Source organism: Pecten maximus, chromosome 1 (genome assembly GCF_902652985.1).
Source record: "Pecten maximus chromosome 1, xPecMax1.1, whole genome shotgun sequence".
Taxonomy (NCBI): Eukaryota; Metazoa; Mollusca; class Bivalvia; order Pectinida; family Pectinidae; genus Pecten; species Pecten maximus.
The window spans coordinates 21,896,805-21,913,286 of record NC_047015.1 but is presented as its reverse complement, the minus strand read 5'-3'; the positions used below and the strand labels follow the sequence as shown (position 1 = coordinate 21,913,286).

Below are 16,482 nucleotides of genomic sequence, written 5' to 3'. Positions count from 1 at the left end.
AGCTTTTAATTAAAAAGTACAAAGATACGAGATTTACAATCACTGGAAAATGTGTCGAATCTGGTAAAATCTGATGGTCCAAATTGAAAGAGTCTACGAGAGACTATCTTATAACGCTGTAACAAAGACCGAAATTACACAGATTTCCGGCTAATAAAAAGCAGCCAGACTTCTCTCCTATAAGAGAATAGTAGAATTGTTTCAGATTAAATTACTGTTATAAAAATTTGAACAGTTATTTTGTGAACATGACAACAGATACTGGTCTTGAAAGTGTCAATGACACTGCATCAAACCTGTATTTGAAGATCAGCATTTTAATATTAGTTAATTCCCTAGCAATTTCCAAACTTCTGACCAAACGTTATAGTAAAGGGCAACTTTTTAAACTCGTATTTCGCCCCCATTGTTACCCATTAGCAACCATAACTATCAATTTCTTTATTAACTGTGGGCCATATTGCCCATTAGCACATGTTATAATATACAAAGTCGTAATATACGTGAACAGCAATAGAAATTACAAAGTGGAGAACGAGTTCAGAGTTTATATCGTCGAAACTCTTGAACTTGGTTCGTCACCCCTCCCTACAAAACCATCAATAAACAAAGTTTAAGTTTATAATCAGTAATATTTCACCAGCTTTGTCCAACTTATTTTAACGTATCTGACACGATCAACTTATTGTACATAAAATAATGTATATATATTCAAAATAGTGTTATCCCTTTCTGGCTGCTTTCAGATCTGCCTCATATTTAGAGCCAGTCCGTTCTGCTGTCTGCTGAATGGCGAGGGAGATGGTAGATATCCATGATACTACATTCAACTGAGGTGAATACTTGACAATAGGATACCCGAACTGGGTTGTGAGTTGTGAAGTCTTCGGGGTCGGAGGCTTAAAAAAGGGGAGGGAAGAGTGTAGCGGAAATAGACCGGGCCAATCATCGGCGACCAGGTAGCTCAATCGGTAGAGCATCCGGCTAGTGTTCGGAGGTCCCGGGTTCGAACCCTGGTCTGGCCGCGTGCGTTTCCCAGCTCCTACTACATTTGTTGCCTGTGACCAAGCCTTGTTTCAAGTGATGTGAATACTTGACTAGGGATGCCCGATCTGGGTTGTGAGTTGTGATTTCGAAAATCCTGGATCCGGCCCTTCTTCGGGGTCGAAGGGACGGAAGAGTGTAGCGGAACTGGACCGGGTCGAAAAAACTTAATCTTATACATCCGGAACATTCCGACTTTTGTACTAGTATATCAATCCTCAGACCTGTGTGTCGGTTGTCTGCACTAGCCTGGTAATTCAATATTTATATCTTAATACGAAATTGTTTTTAAAGCCTTAAAAATGGAGAGAAAAAAAATCGGCTTACTGGACCCACCCTTTTGGAAATCCTGGATCCGCGCCTGATCCCGAATGATTGCAAATTTGCTATACTCATTTCCCACTGGGGGGCTACGCCCCTTGGAACCCCCTACCAGGGCGCTGCCCTTGACCCGCTGGGCGGCCCCCAGTGGCAGACCCCCTCAAAAAAAAATCCAAAAAAAAAAACGGCTCGCGCCTATACGGCGCCTGCATTATCACTAAATTACTGCCCCCCCCCCCCCCCCTCCTTCGAAAATCATGGATCCGGCCCCTGGGGATTCATGTTTTACTATAATAATATATCCTGATTTATGTAAATAACTTATTTTGTACGAAATGCATTATCATGGGGATGATGAAATGATAATTATTGGCTAATTTTGCGGAGATGGCATACGATTTGTTTAGTGCGTAAAATTTAAGGTTAAAAAAAATATATTGCCCCCCCCCCAACTTTTTGACGACTTCCTACACCAATGAAAAGAGACATGTGTTCATTTATGGGGCGCCGTTTTACTATTTATTCCCATTTGGTGATATCACCTATTCGAATAGGTGATATCACCAATTCATTTTTCAAATAAGTGATATCACCTATTCGAATAGGTGATATCACTTAATGAAACGAATAGGTGATATCACTTATTCGAATAGGTGATATCACTCATTCGAATAGGTGATATCACCAATTGGAATAGGTGATATCACTTAAAAATATTCTTAAGTGATATCACATATTTGAATAGGTGATATCACCCATTCGAATAGGTGATATCACTTATAAAATTCTTAAGTGATATCATCTATTCGAATGAGTGATATCACCTATTCGAATGAGTGATATCACCTATACGAATAGGTGATATCACTTATGAAATTTTATAAGTGATATCACCTATTCGAATTGGTGATATCACCTATTCGAATGAGTGATATCACCTATTCAATCAGTGATATCACCTATTCGAATTGGTGATATCACCTATTCGTTTCAATAAGTGATATCACCTATTCGAATGAGTGATATCACCTATTCGAATGGGTGATATCACTTAATGAAACGAATAGGTGATATCACTTTTAAAAGTTCTTAAGTGATATCACCTATTTGAATAGGTGATATCACTCATTTGAATAGGTGATATCACTCATTTGAATAGGTGATATCACCAAATGGGAATAAATAGTAAAACGGCGCCCCATATTCATTAGACATAATACAATGTATAAGAACAAGTCTTACAACTGAAATTTTAATGACATGCTACCTTACATTTCGAAAAACATTTTTACTTCCCTTGGTACGACCGTAAACAGGAAGTTGCAGGTGCGCGCGCTGAAAATATTTGACAGAAAGCTTTCCTCGCAACCTGGATGTGAGCTGCAGTTCAAAAATACTACACAACCATGTCGTTTAAAGACTTGAGAAGTAGGTATTTCTTTTGACTGTTGAAAAACAATTCTGCTCTTAACATCACACTAATATGTTCGAAACCAATGGTGAAGATACCATTATTTCTCCACCGATATTGTTCAGTTGTACATACAAAATGACATGGCCGCTCTCCTTTGAAGACGATTCCTTCTTATCACAGGGACTTTTCTGGCTAGACATACCCCGTGTGTTCTGATCAGGCGTGAAACAAATTTGGGATTTTGAGTAAAATATGGCATCAGTTAATAAGCACAACGCTGAAAATCCAGTAGGCATAATTATACACATTCAGAATCTACCGATGTATATAAGTTGTTAGAATTTCTAACAACTTATATACATCGGTATATCTACCTCCGATTTTAGAATGTGTATAGGAATTACATGTGGCATTTTAGTGTTTTTCTTTTAAGAAATGTCGATTAAATTCAATTCAGGTAAAATTAGATTCCAGAGCTAATTCTTTATGCCAATGAAACTGATGTCATATAGGCCTAGCTCAAAATCCAAATGTTTCTGATGTCGGATCCAAAAAACCAAGACCCTATCATAGTATGGCTTTTATGCATGATCAAATTGTTTCTACAAATGTATACAGTGCACATAATTTCACATTCATGTGCGTGTGGGTACTGATAACCGTGGTTTTTATATTTCAATATACAGATATGCATTTCATATATAGTGTGTTCTATCCACAAGAAAGGCGATAGAAGTGAAGCAGGCACTATATATATATTAGCTGCGATAACGTAGCTCTGGACGACGGATGGATAATTTTTGACAGATGGTCGTCGTCAGAGCTACGATTCCCTCCCATTGCTCGTAATGTAGCAAAACAGTGAACCTCGAAAATGCTACAAATAGCGGATATCGTTTAACTTTGGAGTAATAGTTCGTATAATTAAACATTTCTAATTCAATTTTGCAATGTATTAGCCTACCTGTCTAATCTAGAAATCTTTAATTCGCATATTCTGATATCATACTGCTCGGAGTTGTCTCCGTGATCCGCCATGATACTTCTCGAAGAACTCTCGCGAGGATTCTAACCCAAATATGGAACCCGTGATCCATATATGGATGAAGCTACTACGATAAATAAATACATAATCAGAGATATTTAACCACTCTTTTGTAACTCTTGTGAAGAAAGCGAATCTTACTTTGCGTAATTAAATAATTTCAGAATGAATTGACCTTCCTTACCGAGATATATTACTCCGAATCTGTTTTTCTGTTGAAATCTCGCGGGAAACCTCATTAGCATCAATTTATTTTGATTTCCTTATAAAGAAATTGACCTTTACACTTGTATCAAAGATGGCGGTATGTTTGAACTGATATCTCTGTGTGTCTTGCTCGTTTTGGATTTTACTATTTATTGTCAAACATTTGAAGTAATGTGCAGGTTTGTTGCTTGAATATTCATCATAGATACCAGAATCATCAATTTACATGTTTTTTTTATCCGAGAAAAATTTTACCACTGCTAATATTGCCCGATGTGAATCACATCAGGGGCTTGCTACACTATCGGCAATGGGAGGGACTTCATACCCTGCCGGAGAGCAGTGTAGGCAGGGTATGAATATTCGTTCTATATATATAGCTACAGACCAGTCAGTTTAATGTTAGTGGTATGCAAAATTCTGGAGACATTAATAAGGGAACATTTAACAAAGTTTATGAGATCTAACAAATATTTGCTTCATACCCCGATGAAACTAAAAAATAATTGACATCAACGCTTATAATTAATTTTTGAAAATGATTTTCTAATTTAAAACATGTTTTATGTACAATTTTACTGGTTTTAAATGGGATTATTTTTCTCAGATCAATACACAACGTCAATTGTCGTATTGTGGCGTCACATTTTTCGCGCCATTCTTGGAATTTCTTTCATAGAAGAATGAAAAGAATTTTTCGACCAATCACATTTGAGTATTTACCATGAAAACAAAGAAAAATTAATTATATTGATATACATGTAGTCAGTGCAAGTGTCAGCATATCTACAATCTATATTGTTTCATTTTGGCTGATTGTATTCGAACAAAGAATCAATCTAAACTGCTTGAACTTACCCCAACTACAGTATGATCAGTACTTTTGTTTACACAAACATCAAAGGAAGGTTTACTGTACAATTACAAGTACAGACATTATGAACACAAATTTCAACATACTGTTACTGAAGAATGGCAAAATAGCACAATTTATACAAACAGCCTACAGGCTAAAAGGAATTAATATAGTATATATAGTTTATAGTATATATAAAAGATTTGAATGACTGTAATGTATTTTATTTCATTACAGACTTTACCGAGATGACCAGAGCTCTGGGATACCCACGATTAATATCTATGGAAAATTTTCGAACACCAAATTTCCCTTTAGTTGCAGAAGTTCTAAAGTGGCTGGTAAAAAGGTATTGGCTTTTCTTACATGCATTACTCAAAAAATAAATGTTTTGACAATGTCTTCAGTAAGAATTTAGAAGGGAATGTAGTTGACTTGCCCATCAAACCTAACCAATCTGAATGTTTTATTTATATGAGATCCTAATAACCTGTGTTGTTAAAGTGATGTGTTAGGTTAGTGATATTATTAAATAATATTTGTCATATTCAAACAGTATGGATAATTAAGTTAGTAAATTATATTTTCATACGTTCAACAGTGTCTTCCTTTAGTAGTATATTCAGGGATTACTTGTTAATATACCCATTATCATACTTCTGTCTATTAATACCTAAAATCATTGTTGCTTTACAGCTATACAGTCACTATTGATCTCACACAATTTTATGATGACAGTCTAAATTAATGCACAATTAAATATTATTGATTGTGCAATGTATCACAGACATAATAATGGATGCACATGTATCTTTAGCTTGAATTTTAACTCCATTTTTCATCCCTATTTGTTTTATTGTCATACATTTATGCACATTCTGTTATTTCAAGCAATATTTTATGTGACCAGAGAATTTTTTTGGATAATACTAACTAAAGAATTGTGTGTGTTTCTTTTTAGATATGATCCAAATGCTGATATTCATGGTGACACAGACACTGAACAGGATAGAGTGATTTTTGTTAAGTCAGTCGCCGAGTTCATGGTAAATGTCTGATTTCACACTCAAATTATACTTATTTAATGAGAAAATTTATATCCTTGCTTTTTAGTGGTATGTTAATCAATTGTAAATTCTCCAGAGAGGTTAGCTGTCTTTCTGTAATGTCATTTCATCCTTCCATCAACTTTATCTTGTCTGAGCTCTGTTTCCTACACTATTTGTCACTGGAACCTAATACAGTGGACCCTCGATAATCCGAACACCTTCGTTCCCAGTCCAAACCGTCCGGATTACGAGTTTTCCGGACAGCCGAATTTCGTGTACCAGGTCAAAAAAATTGTCGTGTAAGAGTTATCTCCCTTGATTATATACAATCCGGGACCTTTCATAAACACGTCTAATTTTCAGACTTTTTAACAATAAATATACTTCTGATATGATTCTTTTTTGTTTTGTTTTGTAGAAAGTAAAAAATAAACTGTTTTTAAAAGAACATGTAAAGTGAAAGCTGTTTTATTTATAGCGGGCATATGTGACCTACAAACAACACACATGTGTCACGTCCCGGAGGTTCACAAACAAGTAGAAATTACAAACGTTAAATACCTTAAATAAAATACCTCGATTTTACAACTTACCGCCAGTCTATGTTTTTTTTATGATTTTTACGTACATGAAACCCCTAGCTATCTTTTTAAAAGTACGCGACACCAGCGAGAACTACCCAAGATGTCCGATAATGATTCAACCCGTATTCACTTAACAATGTGACGCTTAGTTAAGTATCAGAAGACTATTGACTAATTTGTGTGTAATCAACCCAGTTCTTGTGATCACTGCTTAATACGTAAATGTGTATGTAATTAATAACATGCAACTTTCAACGAGTCGTCGTTTCACGTAACGTTAACGGTGTTACAATGCCGATATCCGTGTTTACCCAATACAAGTGTTAATGATGTTAATTACCGATCATCAATTGAACTGAATGTTTGTGCATAAATTCTGTAACATTTAGGTCGCAGAGAAAAAGCAATGTACCGTTATAAAAACAAAAGCTACACATTTGAACACAGGTAAACACCCGGGGCTATGACCTGGCAGCGGTCGCTATGACTACGCACAGTGTCAAGCGATATTCTGTACAGCTGTCGACACGGGTGACTTGCCCCGACATTTTTTTCTCCTCGTGGTGAAAAAATCGTCCGGATTATTGAGGGAAATTTACTAATGAAAAGTACGTTCCGTTCCCAAAATGGGCTTCCGGAGTCGGAATCCGAATTTCCGGACTGGTGAGTACAAATAACGTTACGGAAATCCGTTCCCGTGCATTTCCGTCCGGACTGTGAGTTTTCCGGACTATCGGCGTCCGGATTATCGCGGGTCCACTGTACTTGGATCATGGGTTCAGATAGGTAAGTTAGGGACTCATGTATCAAATGTAGGTCATTCTGACCTACATTTTGACCTTCAATCTATATCAATATTAAAGGGAAAAAGTTGTGTCTAAACTGCATGTCTTCTTGTCACTGGAACTTTTACTTGGGACATAGGTTGTATTGAACTTCTGATATCTTTTACAAGATTTGTAGTACAGTATTCTTGAATTCTTTCACATTCATACCACCAACTGCTATTTTAATGCAGTGGGTTGTCAAAAAATCAGTGTGTAGAATTAGTTCCAACACAAATGTATTATCTGTGTATTCTTGGTATAATTTCACATCTGATGGGGTACTATGATTGTCTTGCTTCTTATCATTTTTTATAATATTTCAGGGCTTTTTCTGGGGACTTTTTGCGGCTGTTAATGGGACCCATTCCCAATTGAAATTATATCATATTTAAGCCAAATTCCCAAAATTTACAGTTTACTCCTGAAAAAATCTTTCACAATTCACCAATTTTCTTCCCAAAATGATACCAAAAAGCCCTTTCCCAAACCACAGAGAAAAAGCCTTGTATTTACACATTTTCTTTATCTACCAGACGCTGAAATTGATCCTTTTATAATAGTTTTATTACATAAAGTTAAAAGCGTTTAACTGATCCAGCCTTGTGTAACATTTTTAGGAAAGGTTCAGGCTGGTAACTGTTATTTGTGTGTTTCCTTTCTAGTCACTTTCCAGGAGTATGTATGTAGTTTTATTACAGATAATCTGATTCATAATATGGTATACCAGTACATTCTAAATTATATGACTATAGATATAGCCATTTAGTTTAGTATATTGACAGTATCTGTTGGTAATGACACATTGTATAGACCTAAACAAATATCACATCCTTGGCCTCTTTTGAAATTAACCATACATAATACAAAATAAGAAAGAGTCTGGATTTGCTGCAAAAGTTATGGAGGAATATGAAACATGATTAGGCCAGTTTTCACATAGTCTGTATGGGTTTGTCCTGTTTAGATAGAGGGTACTGTGTTACGAATAAATGTAATCTACAAGAATTAAATAAGTAGTTCGGACATTTATCAGTAGATGTTCAATGATATATATTTATATACTCTTTGTCTTTTACATATATTCTTTAATTTTACAGGCGACCAAAGCTCACATCAAGCTCAATACAAAAAAATTATATCAAGCAGATGGCTACGCAGTGAAGGAGTTGTTGAAAGTAACATCTGTTCTCTATAATGCCATGAAAACAAATATAATCGACCAACTGGAAAACCCAGAGGATGATGTCTCCCACCTGTCATTTGATGTTTCCTCAAGGGTAAGTCACAAAAATATCTTACTGCAAGTCTCGGCCAAGGCAAATAAAAAGATTATTATACCTGTCATTGTCTCATCCAGGGCAAATCACCAAAGATATCTGATACCTGTCATTGTCACATCCAGGGTATATCACCAAAGATATCTGATATCTGTCATTGTCACATCCAGGGTATATCACCAAAGATATCTGATACCTGTCATTGTCACATCCAGGGTATATCACCAAAGATATCTGATACCTGTCATTGTCACATCCAGGGTATATCACCAAAGATATCTGATACCTGTCATTGTCTCATCCAGGGTATATCACCAAAGATATTTGATACCTGTCATTGTCACATCCAGGGTATATCACCAAAGATATCTGATACCTGTCATTGTCACATCCAGGGTATATCACCAAAGATATCTGATATCTGTCATTGTCACATCCAGGGTATATCACCAAAGATATCTGATACCTGTCATTGTCACATCCAGGGTATATCACCAAAGATATCTGATACCTGTCATTGTCACATCCAGGGTATATCACCAAAGATATCTGATACCTGTCATTGTCTCATCCAGGGTATATCACCAAAGATATCTGATACCTGTCATTGTCACATCCAGGGTATATCACCATACAAGATATCTGATACCTGTCCATTGTCACATCCAGGGTATATCACCAAAGATATCTGATACCTGTCATTGTCACATCCAGGGTATATCACCAAAGATATCTGATACCTGTCATTGTCACATCCAGGGTATATCACCAAAGATATCTGATACCTGTCATTGTCACATCCAGGGTATATCCACCAAAGATATCTGATACCTGTCATTGTCACATCCAGGGTATATCACCAAAGATATCTGATACCTGTCATTGTCACATCCAGGGTATATCACCAAAGATATCTGATACCTGTCATTGTCACATCCAGGGTATATCACCAAAGATATCTGATACCTGTCATTGTCACATCCAGGGTATATCACCAAAGATATCTGATACCTGTCATTGTCTCATCCAGGGTAAATCACCAAAGATGTCAGATATTTTGCCTGTATCCATCTTAATCATCTGCATAAATAACTTTCATAATTAGTGCATCCTCGGATGTTTTAATAAAAATTAACATAGAGATGAGAACTGTTTTTTTCAAATACAAATCAACATATTATATAATCAGCATGCGGACGACTCTCTGATTTCCCAAGTATATCTACTAGATGTTGGTAGCCACGTTCACAGTGTAACTAACATTTACTTGTAATTAGATAGGTGAGCTGAAGGAAGCAAGAAGGCTGGCATCAGAGATCACCACCAAAGGAGCTACACTTTATGACTTGCTGGGTCGGGAGGTCGACCTCAGAGTAAGTTAATTATTTGTGGTGTTACATATAGAAAACATTACTACCGACAGATACAAACATATATGCTCCAACTCTGGGAATGTTGTCAACATTTCAGTTTTAAGCTTTGTATTCAAAAAGTATTAGTTGAACTCGAACCAAACTTGGTATATACATATACTTACACATCATGTTTTTCTCGCCATAGCCTTCATTTACTAAATATCATCCAGACTTTATGGTCCAATGACTGCAAATTAGGGATGTTGGGAACCTGGAGTTTAAAGTTTTGTGTTAAACTCCGTGGCTTAAATAGTATCTATGTTATTTCAGCCAAACGCGGAATGTAGTTGTATTCTTATATGGACATCTCAACACAATATACATATTGTTTGAAATTTAATTTTTTTGGCTGTAATTTTGGGTTTAAAAATTGATATAAAATCTTTATTGGTTCTCGAATTGACTTTACATACAAATCAGTTTAAAGCCAAATTGGAATGAATTCTATAATAAATCAGATGTATTTTTTAGAATAAGTGATTTTGCAAAATTTAATATTTATTTTGCAATGCATCAATATCAACACATGCCTATAATGTACACGGGGTACTTTCATACTATCAAGTGGAAAACTTTTAGTCATTTTGAAATCCTTGAGATTTTTTTGAGTTTGCTTAAAACTACTTTACTGAAGAAGCGAGACAGGTGAGTCATATGACTTAGTATAAGTGTCTAAACACTTCTAAACAAAATGTAACACTGTCTAATTAGTACTTATTTGTTCTCTACAGGAACAGAGATCAATGGTGATAGCCAAGTCATTGGAAATTAATGAAGTAGAGAGTGGGATGGCCAACTCTATCAAGGCAGTTGAGGTAAGTACGAGTGTATCAGGGACTCATTAGTAACATATATAGTCTTGTACTGTTTGGCCAATGACAAGTGTAGGAAAGGCTATCAGATCCTGTTAATTGAACAGGATACTTCCAAGCACACAGAACGAAGACTCTTATGACACAATATTTCATATTTTGTCGCATTTTTCAATTCTATATCTTTATTTTTCACACTTCTAAATTCTACATCATTATGTCATACTTCTTAATTCTATATCTTTTTAGTCCCATTTCTCCATTCATTTTTCTTTGTCACATTTCTCATTCTGAATGTTTATTTGTCACATTTCTCATTCTGAATGTTTACTTTTATATGTCACATTTCTGAATTCTGAATGTTTATGTGTCACATTTCTCATTCTGAATGTTTTATCGGGCCACAGTGGCTGAGTGGTTAAGGTGTCCAGACACTTTATCACTAGCCCTCCACCTCTGGGTTGTGAGTTTGAAACCTACATGGGGCAGTTGCCAGGTACTGACTGTAGGCCGTTGCTTTTTCTCCAGGTACTCTGGCTTTCTTCCACCTCCAAAACCTGGCACGTCCTTAATGACCCTGGCTGTTAATAGGATGTTAAACAAAACAAACCAAACTGAATGTTTATTTGTTGCATTTCTCAAATATGAATATTTCTCAAATTTCGATGTTTATTTGTCACATTTCTCCATTTTTCAAGTTTCTTTGTCACATTTCTCATGCTAAGTGTTTGTCACATTCCTCATTCTACATCATTATTTGTCACACTTCTTATTCTACATCATTATTTGTCCCTTTCTTAATTCTACATCTTTTCTTGTTACACTTTTCAATTCTAAAAGATATTTTTCACATTTCTCAATTCCATAGCCCTTTCAGTAAGGATTCTGAAAAAGTAGCAGTATATAAGAATCAGATTGTTTACTAACAACACTACTAATGTTAATTTATAATATCTCTAGGGTGAGGTGAAGAAGACACTACACATGTTAGACAATGTGGCTTCAGATGAGGCCAATCTGGAGGCTAAGATAGAAAAAAAAAGGAACGAGCTGGAGAGGAACAACAAGCGGTTACAGACACTGCAGAGTGTACGACCAGCATACATGGACGAGTACGAGAAACTGGAGGAGGATTTGCAGAAGCTGTATGAGACTTACATGAATAAATTCAGGAATCTCACCTACCTTGAATCACAACTGGAAGACTATAACAGAGCAGAGCAAGATAAATTTGAGGTGAGGAAGATGTATAACTAGGACAGGATAAACTATGTTTGATTTGACGTAAAGAGGTTGTAAAATTAGGACAGGATAAATGGTATTAAGAGAGGTTAAAATGAGGACAGGATAAATGGTATTACGAAAAGTTAAAACGAGGACAGGATAAATGGTATTACGAAAGGTTAAAACGAGGACAGGATAAATGGTATTACGAGAGGTTAAAATGAGGACAGGATCAATGGTCTTATGAAAGGTTAAAACGAGAACAGGATAAATAGTATTACGAAAGGTTCAAATGAGGACAGGATCAATGGTATTACGAAAGGTTAAAACGAGAACAGGATAAATAGTATTACGAAAGGTTCAAATTAGGACAGGATAAATGGTATTAGGAAAGGTTAAAACGAGGACAGGATAAATGGTATTACGAAAGGTTAAAATGAGGACAGGATAAATGGTATTACGAAAGGTTAAAACGAGGACAGGATAAATGGTATTACGAAAGGTTAAAACGAGGACAGGATAAATGGTATTACGAAAGGTTCAAATGAGGACAGGATAAATGGTATTACGAAAGGTTCAAATGAGGACAGGATAAATGGTATTACGAAAGGTTAAAACGAGGACAGGATAAACTATGTTTACTACCCCTATGGCCTTACGGATGAAGTATCACATAAAGAAAAATAAAAACTTGACAAAACATCTTTAGCACTTTCTTCGCATCTTGGAGATTCTTCAGATTTTTCTGAAGAATTGCAGAGATGCAAGGAAAGCGCTAAAGACCTGTTGTTGAGCTTTTTTCTTTTTCTTTATATAAATATTCTATCTAGGCAAATGGGTGCCATGGATCGTGAGTTCGAGGCCCAGTCAGGGCACGAGATAGAAAGTTGTCTTCCTTCATGAATTTTGTTACTTGGTTATATATATCATTATATATACTTGTATAAATGTATATAGTTGAAATAGATGAGAAAAAATGTTGGCTGTTATAATTGATGTTGGTATAGGAAACTGAAGAGAAGCTGAAACAGATGGCTCAGAGACTAAAGGACGAGGAAATGAAGCGTGATGTCATCACACAGGAAGATGTAATGGGTAGGTTTGGTATTTGTTCATACAAAAAGGACTCCATCTCCTACCCTGCTTGTCACTGGGACTTCATACATGGGTTCACCTAGGTGAGGTGGTATGTCATGTGCCAAGAGTAGGCCTCTCTGACCTACATTTTGGCCTTTGACCTACATCATGAAAAAGTTTGTCTGGGCCTGATCTGCTCTACTTGTAGCTAATTTCTTACTTGGGCATAGATTAATCTTACTTGGGGTTCCCTTGCATTAACTGTGAATTCTAAGCATACAATTTCTTATATGGTGGAGAACTTCTGATTTGCTGAATTTGTTGGTTTTATAAAGAGGAGAGTGTAAGATTTTACAGGAATTGAACTCTGTTTTATGATGATAACTTGTGCTCTGCTATATTTTCCCAAAGAGAGAATTTACCTTAACCTGCAGTCCCCGTAAATAATGAGTGTGTTCTCATTGACATGCTGTAAGCCTTTTTTTATGTCACATTTGCATTGATAGATATTATAATGATCAGTGTGTTTGTATATAATATGTCACAGTTGATAGATAATGATCTGTGTGTTTGTATAATTGTCAACTGAGAAATAAATGAAATGTGTATTTGTAGGTTCAGATGATGATGATGAGGACGATGAGAGCGAAGATGAGGATGCTTTGGAAAGACCTGTGCGGACTAGACCTGATGGTTAGTATACAGTCGAGTGTTTTGTTTGCAACAAATAAGTTTTGTCACATCCCCACTATCAAACGCAGATGTTTATTGTTTCATTACCCATTAAAACCTCTGAAATGCCAAATTGACCATAATAGTAGTGGTTTTTAGATTGGTAATAGTATATTTTGTGTTATATCGAGTACCAGAAAAAATAAATGCTAATAATCTTGTGTTCCACCAAAAAAAAAAAAAGGATTTGTTGTTCTGTTTATGCTAATACATTTTTAAAGTGATACTTAAAGCAATTGTGAGACTGCTGTTACCCTGTTGTTCAACCCCAAAACTTAAAATTCTTGATAGGCTTTTAAATCCATAAGTATTCCTCCTACACTTCATATTTTGTATGATAAAATAACAGCTGTGTTGAAAATATTTTGAAAGATTTTGACAATTGAAGTTTGTTATTGCTATTTCTCAGAAAGTACTAAAGGGATCTTTCTTAAATTTCATCTGTAGGTTCCCCTTGGTCCGTAATTATGCATATTGCATTTTCGGACCAGTAGAAAAACAATATGGCCGACTGGCAGCCTTCTTGGGTTATGACATTTGATGTTTGTTATCGCTATATTTATCAGAAAGTTCTGAAGGGATCTTTCTCAAATTTCATATGTAGGTTTCCCTTGATCCCAAGTTATGTATATTGCATTTTGGGATTGATCAAAATACAACATGGAGGACAGGCAGCCATCTTGGATTTTGACCATTGAAGTTTGTTATCGCAATTGTTATCAGAAAGTACTGAAGGGATCTTTCTCAAATTTCTTATATAGGTTCCTCTTGTTTGAAAAGTACTGTAGGGATGTTTCTCAATTTACACAGATTAGTAAGAGGAAGGGAAAAATAGAGAAGATCAATCTGACATGGAACCTATAAAGATCATTCAGTGGGGGGGCGCCAATATCCCTATGGGATCTCTTGTTTTGCATTGTCCCCATATTTTTTTATTGATTCAAAACTAAAATTGATGAAATTTCTTCTTAAAATTTGCTTCATCTTCCCATCAATATCTACTATTTTTTGTGCAATATGCGTTACTTTGTCATTATGATCATGTAGTCTAATATATGTTTCTGATCATTTTGAGAAAGCTGCTGCAGGTGAGCTTCTCTATTATTTGCCTGAAATAATTGGTAATGACACTGGTAATTAATGTAATTAAATGTTGTTAACAAAAAACATTCCAAAAACATCCATTTTGCCTGATATTTAGTAATAGGATATTGACATGGTGTCTCTCATATATCTGTGGAAATAGCACCATGCTTCTACCATGAATAGCTGATAATCTGTCCAATGTTTACTGTTACTGGATCAAGTACACAGATTCTGATAAACTAGTGTATTATCATTGCTTTTATTTGAACTTCAAACTAAATGAAAAGCACATTACCTGCATATTACTCATTAATGCAAATGAGAATAGTGACGGAACATTTTAAAGTTCCTATCTTTTGTGATATAATACCAGTTAGGCATTACACATTATGTTAATGGACTGGCAAAGTGTTATAGTCTAAGTGACCACTATGTATTTATGGTGAAATAAATTGGATATGACATTTTGTGATGTGAGATTGGTGTTGTTACAGCTGCTGCAGGGGAGAGGAAACAGAGGGTGATGGGCTCAATGATGGGAGATATAAGTGAGGTAGGTAGTCAGTCACATTGTCTTGCCATGTCTATATTGTAAAATTCATTTTGTTTCAGAATGACCACATAATTGAAAGATGCCCTGCTCTACACTGGCAGGCAGCCATGTTATACTGATCTGATTAGTCAGACTGTCTGTAAATTGGATGTTAACTTATTTCAGAATGAGACTGGGTCTGAAGGATCAGATGATTCGGAGATAGATCTTGATGAAGATGATCAAGATGACGATGATGACGACGACGATGATGATGAAATGATGATGTCAAATAATCCTCATGCACGACAAAGACAACAACCAAATGATGATGATAGTGACAATGATTTCTGAAACATTCTATCAATCAGTTCATCAAGTTATAACAGAAACATGCAGTAACTGTACACCATCAACGTTCCCACCAGTGTGTCACCTTAAAGAGTGCTGGTAATGGAGTCACACTCAGTATCAGTTGTTGAATTGAAGGTCAATAGTTGTACGATTAACCTTGATATAAGAGGTCTTTCTTAAAAGTGTTACCAGAATGTGTCTTTACACTTCTGTTCAATTTTTATAAAGGAAAACAAACAGTTGTAGTCTGTGATAATAAAATGTATTAACATATATTAGTTGAATTATGTTTTACTGTCAATCTAAAAAAGGAGGCAAAGTCCTGTTCAATTACACACCACCATACATTGAATACTGTATAGTGGAAAATTTTAGTAGGGCTTTAATTTAGCGGCTCTGTGTATAGATTGCCAAAATTCAACCTGTCAGATTTTAACACTGCCAATTAAAACGACGCAAAAATTTAAATTTTGCAAATAGTTTCCGTATTGACCATCATTTACCTTTGAAAACTCCAGAGTAACCAGTGATGCGTAACGTTGGTTGTTGCCTGGTAAATGTCGTCTAAAATGCTGATAGGTACATATGAATAGCTAGTGAATAACTACTCACGATACATGTTTAGC

General features: G+C 35.6%; 1 protein-coding gene across 2 annotated transcripts; it reads left to right on the top strand.

The window, feature by feature from the left end:
* Positions 1–2,677: 2,677 nt before the first annotated feature.
* LOC117327657 (clusterin-associated protein 1-like) lies at positions 2,678–16,131 on the top strand. Of its 2 annotated transcripts, XM_033884735.1 has the most exons (11): positions 2,678–2,793; positions 5,125–5,236; positions 5,849–5,933; positions 8,445–8,624; positions 9,902–9,997; positions 10,771–10,854; positions 11,812–12,087; positions 13,083–13,170; positions 13,768–13,845; positions 15,465–15,523; positions 15,689–16,131. In XM_033884735.1, the coding sequence occupies exons 1-11, from the start codon at positions 2,772–2,774 to the stop codon at positions 15,854–15,856; spliced, it is 1,248 nt and encodes a 415-aa protein (XP_033740626.1). In that variant the 5' UTR covers positions 2,678–2,771; the 3' UTR covers positions 15,857–16,131. The 2 variants fall into 2 exon arrangements, with proteins under 2 accessions (XP_033740626.1, XP_033740635.1); XM_033884744.1 differs by lacking the exons at positions 15,465–15,523; positions 15,689–16,131 and adding an exon at positions 14,964–15,442.
* Positions 16,132–16,482: the final 351 nt, after the last annotated feature.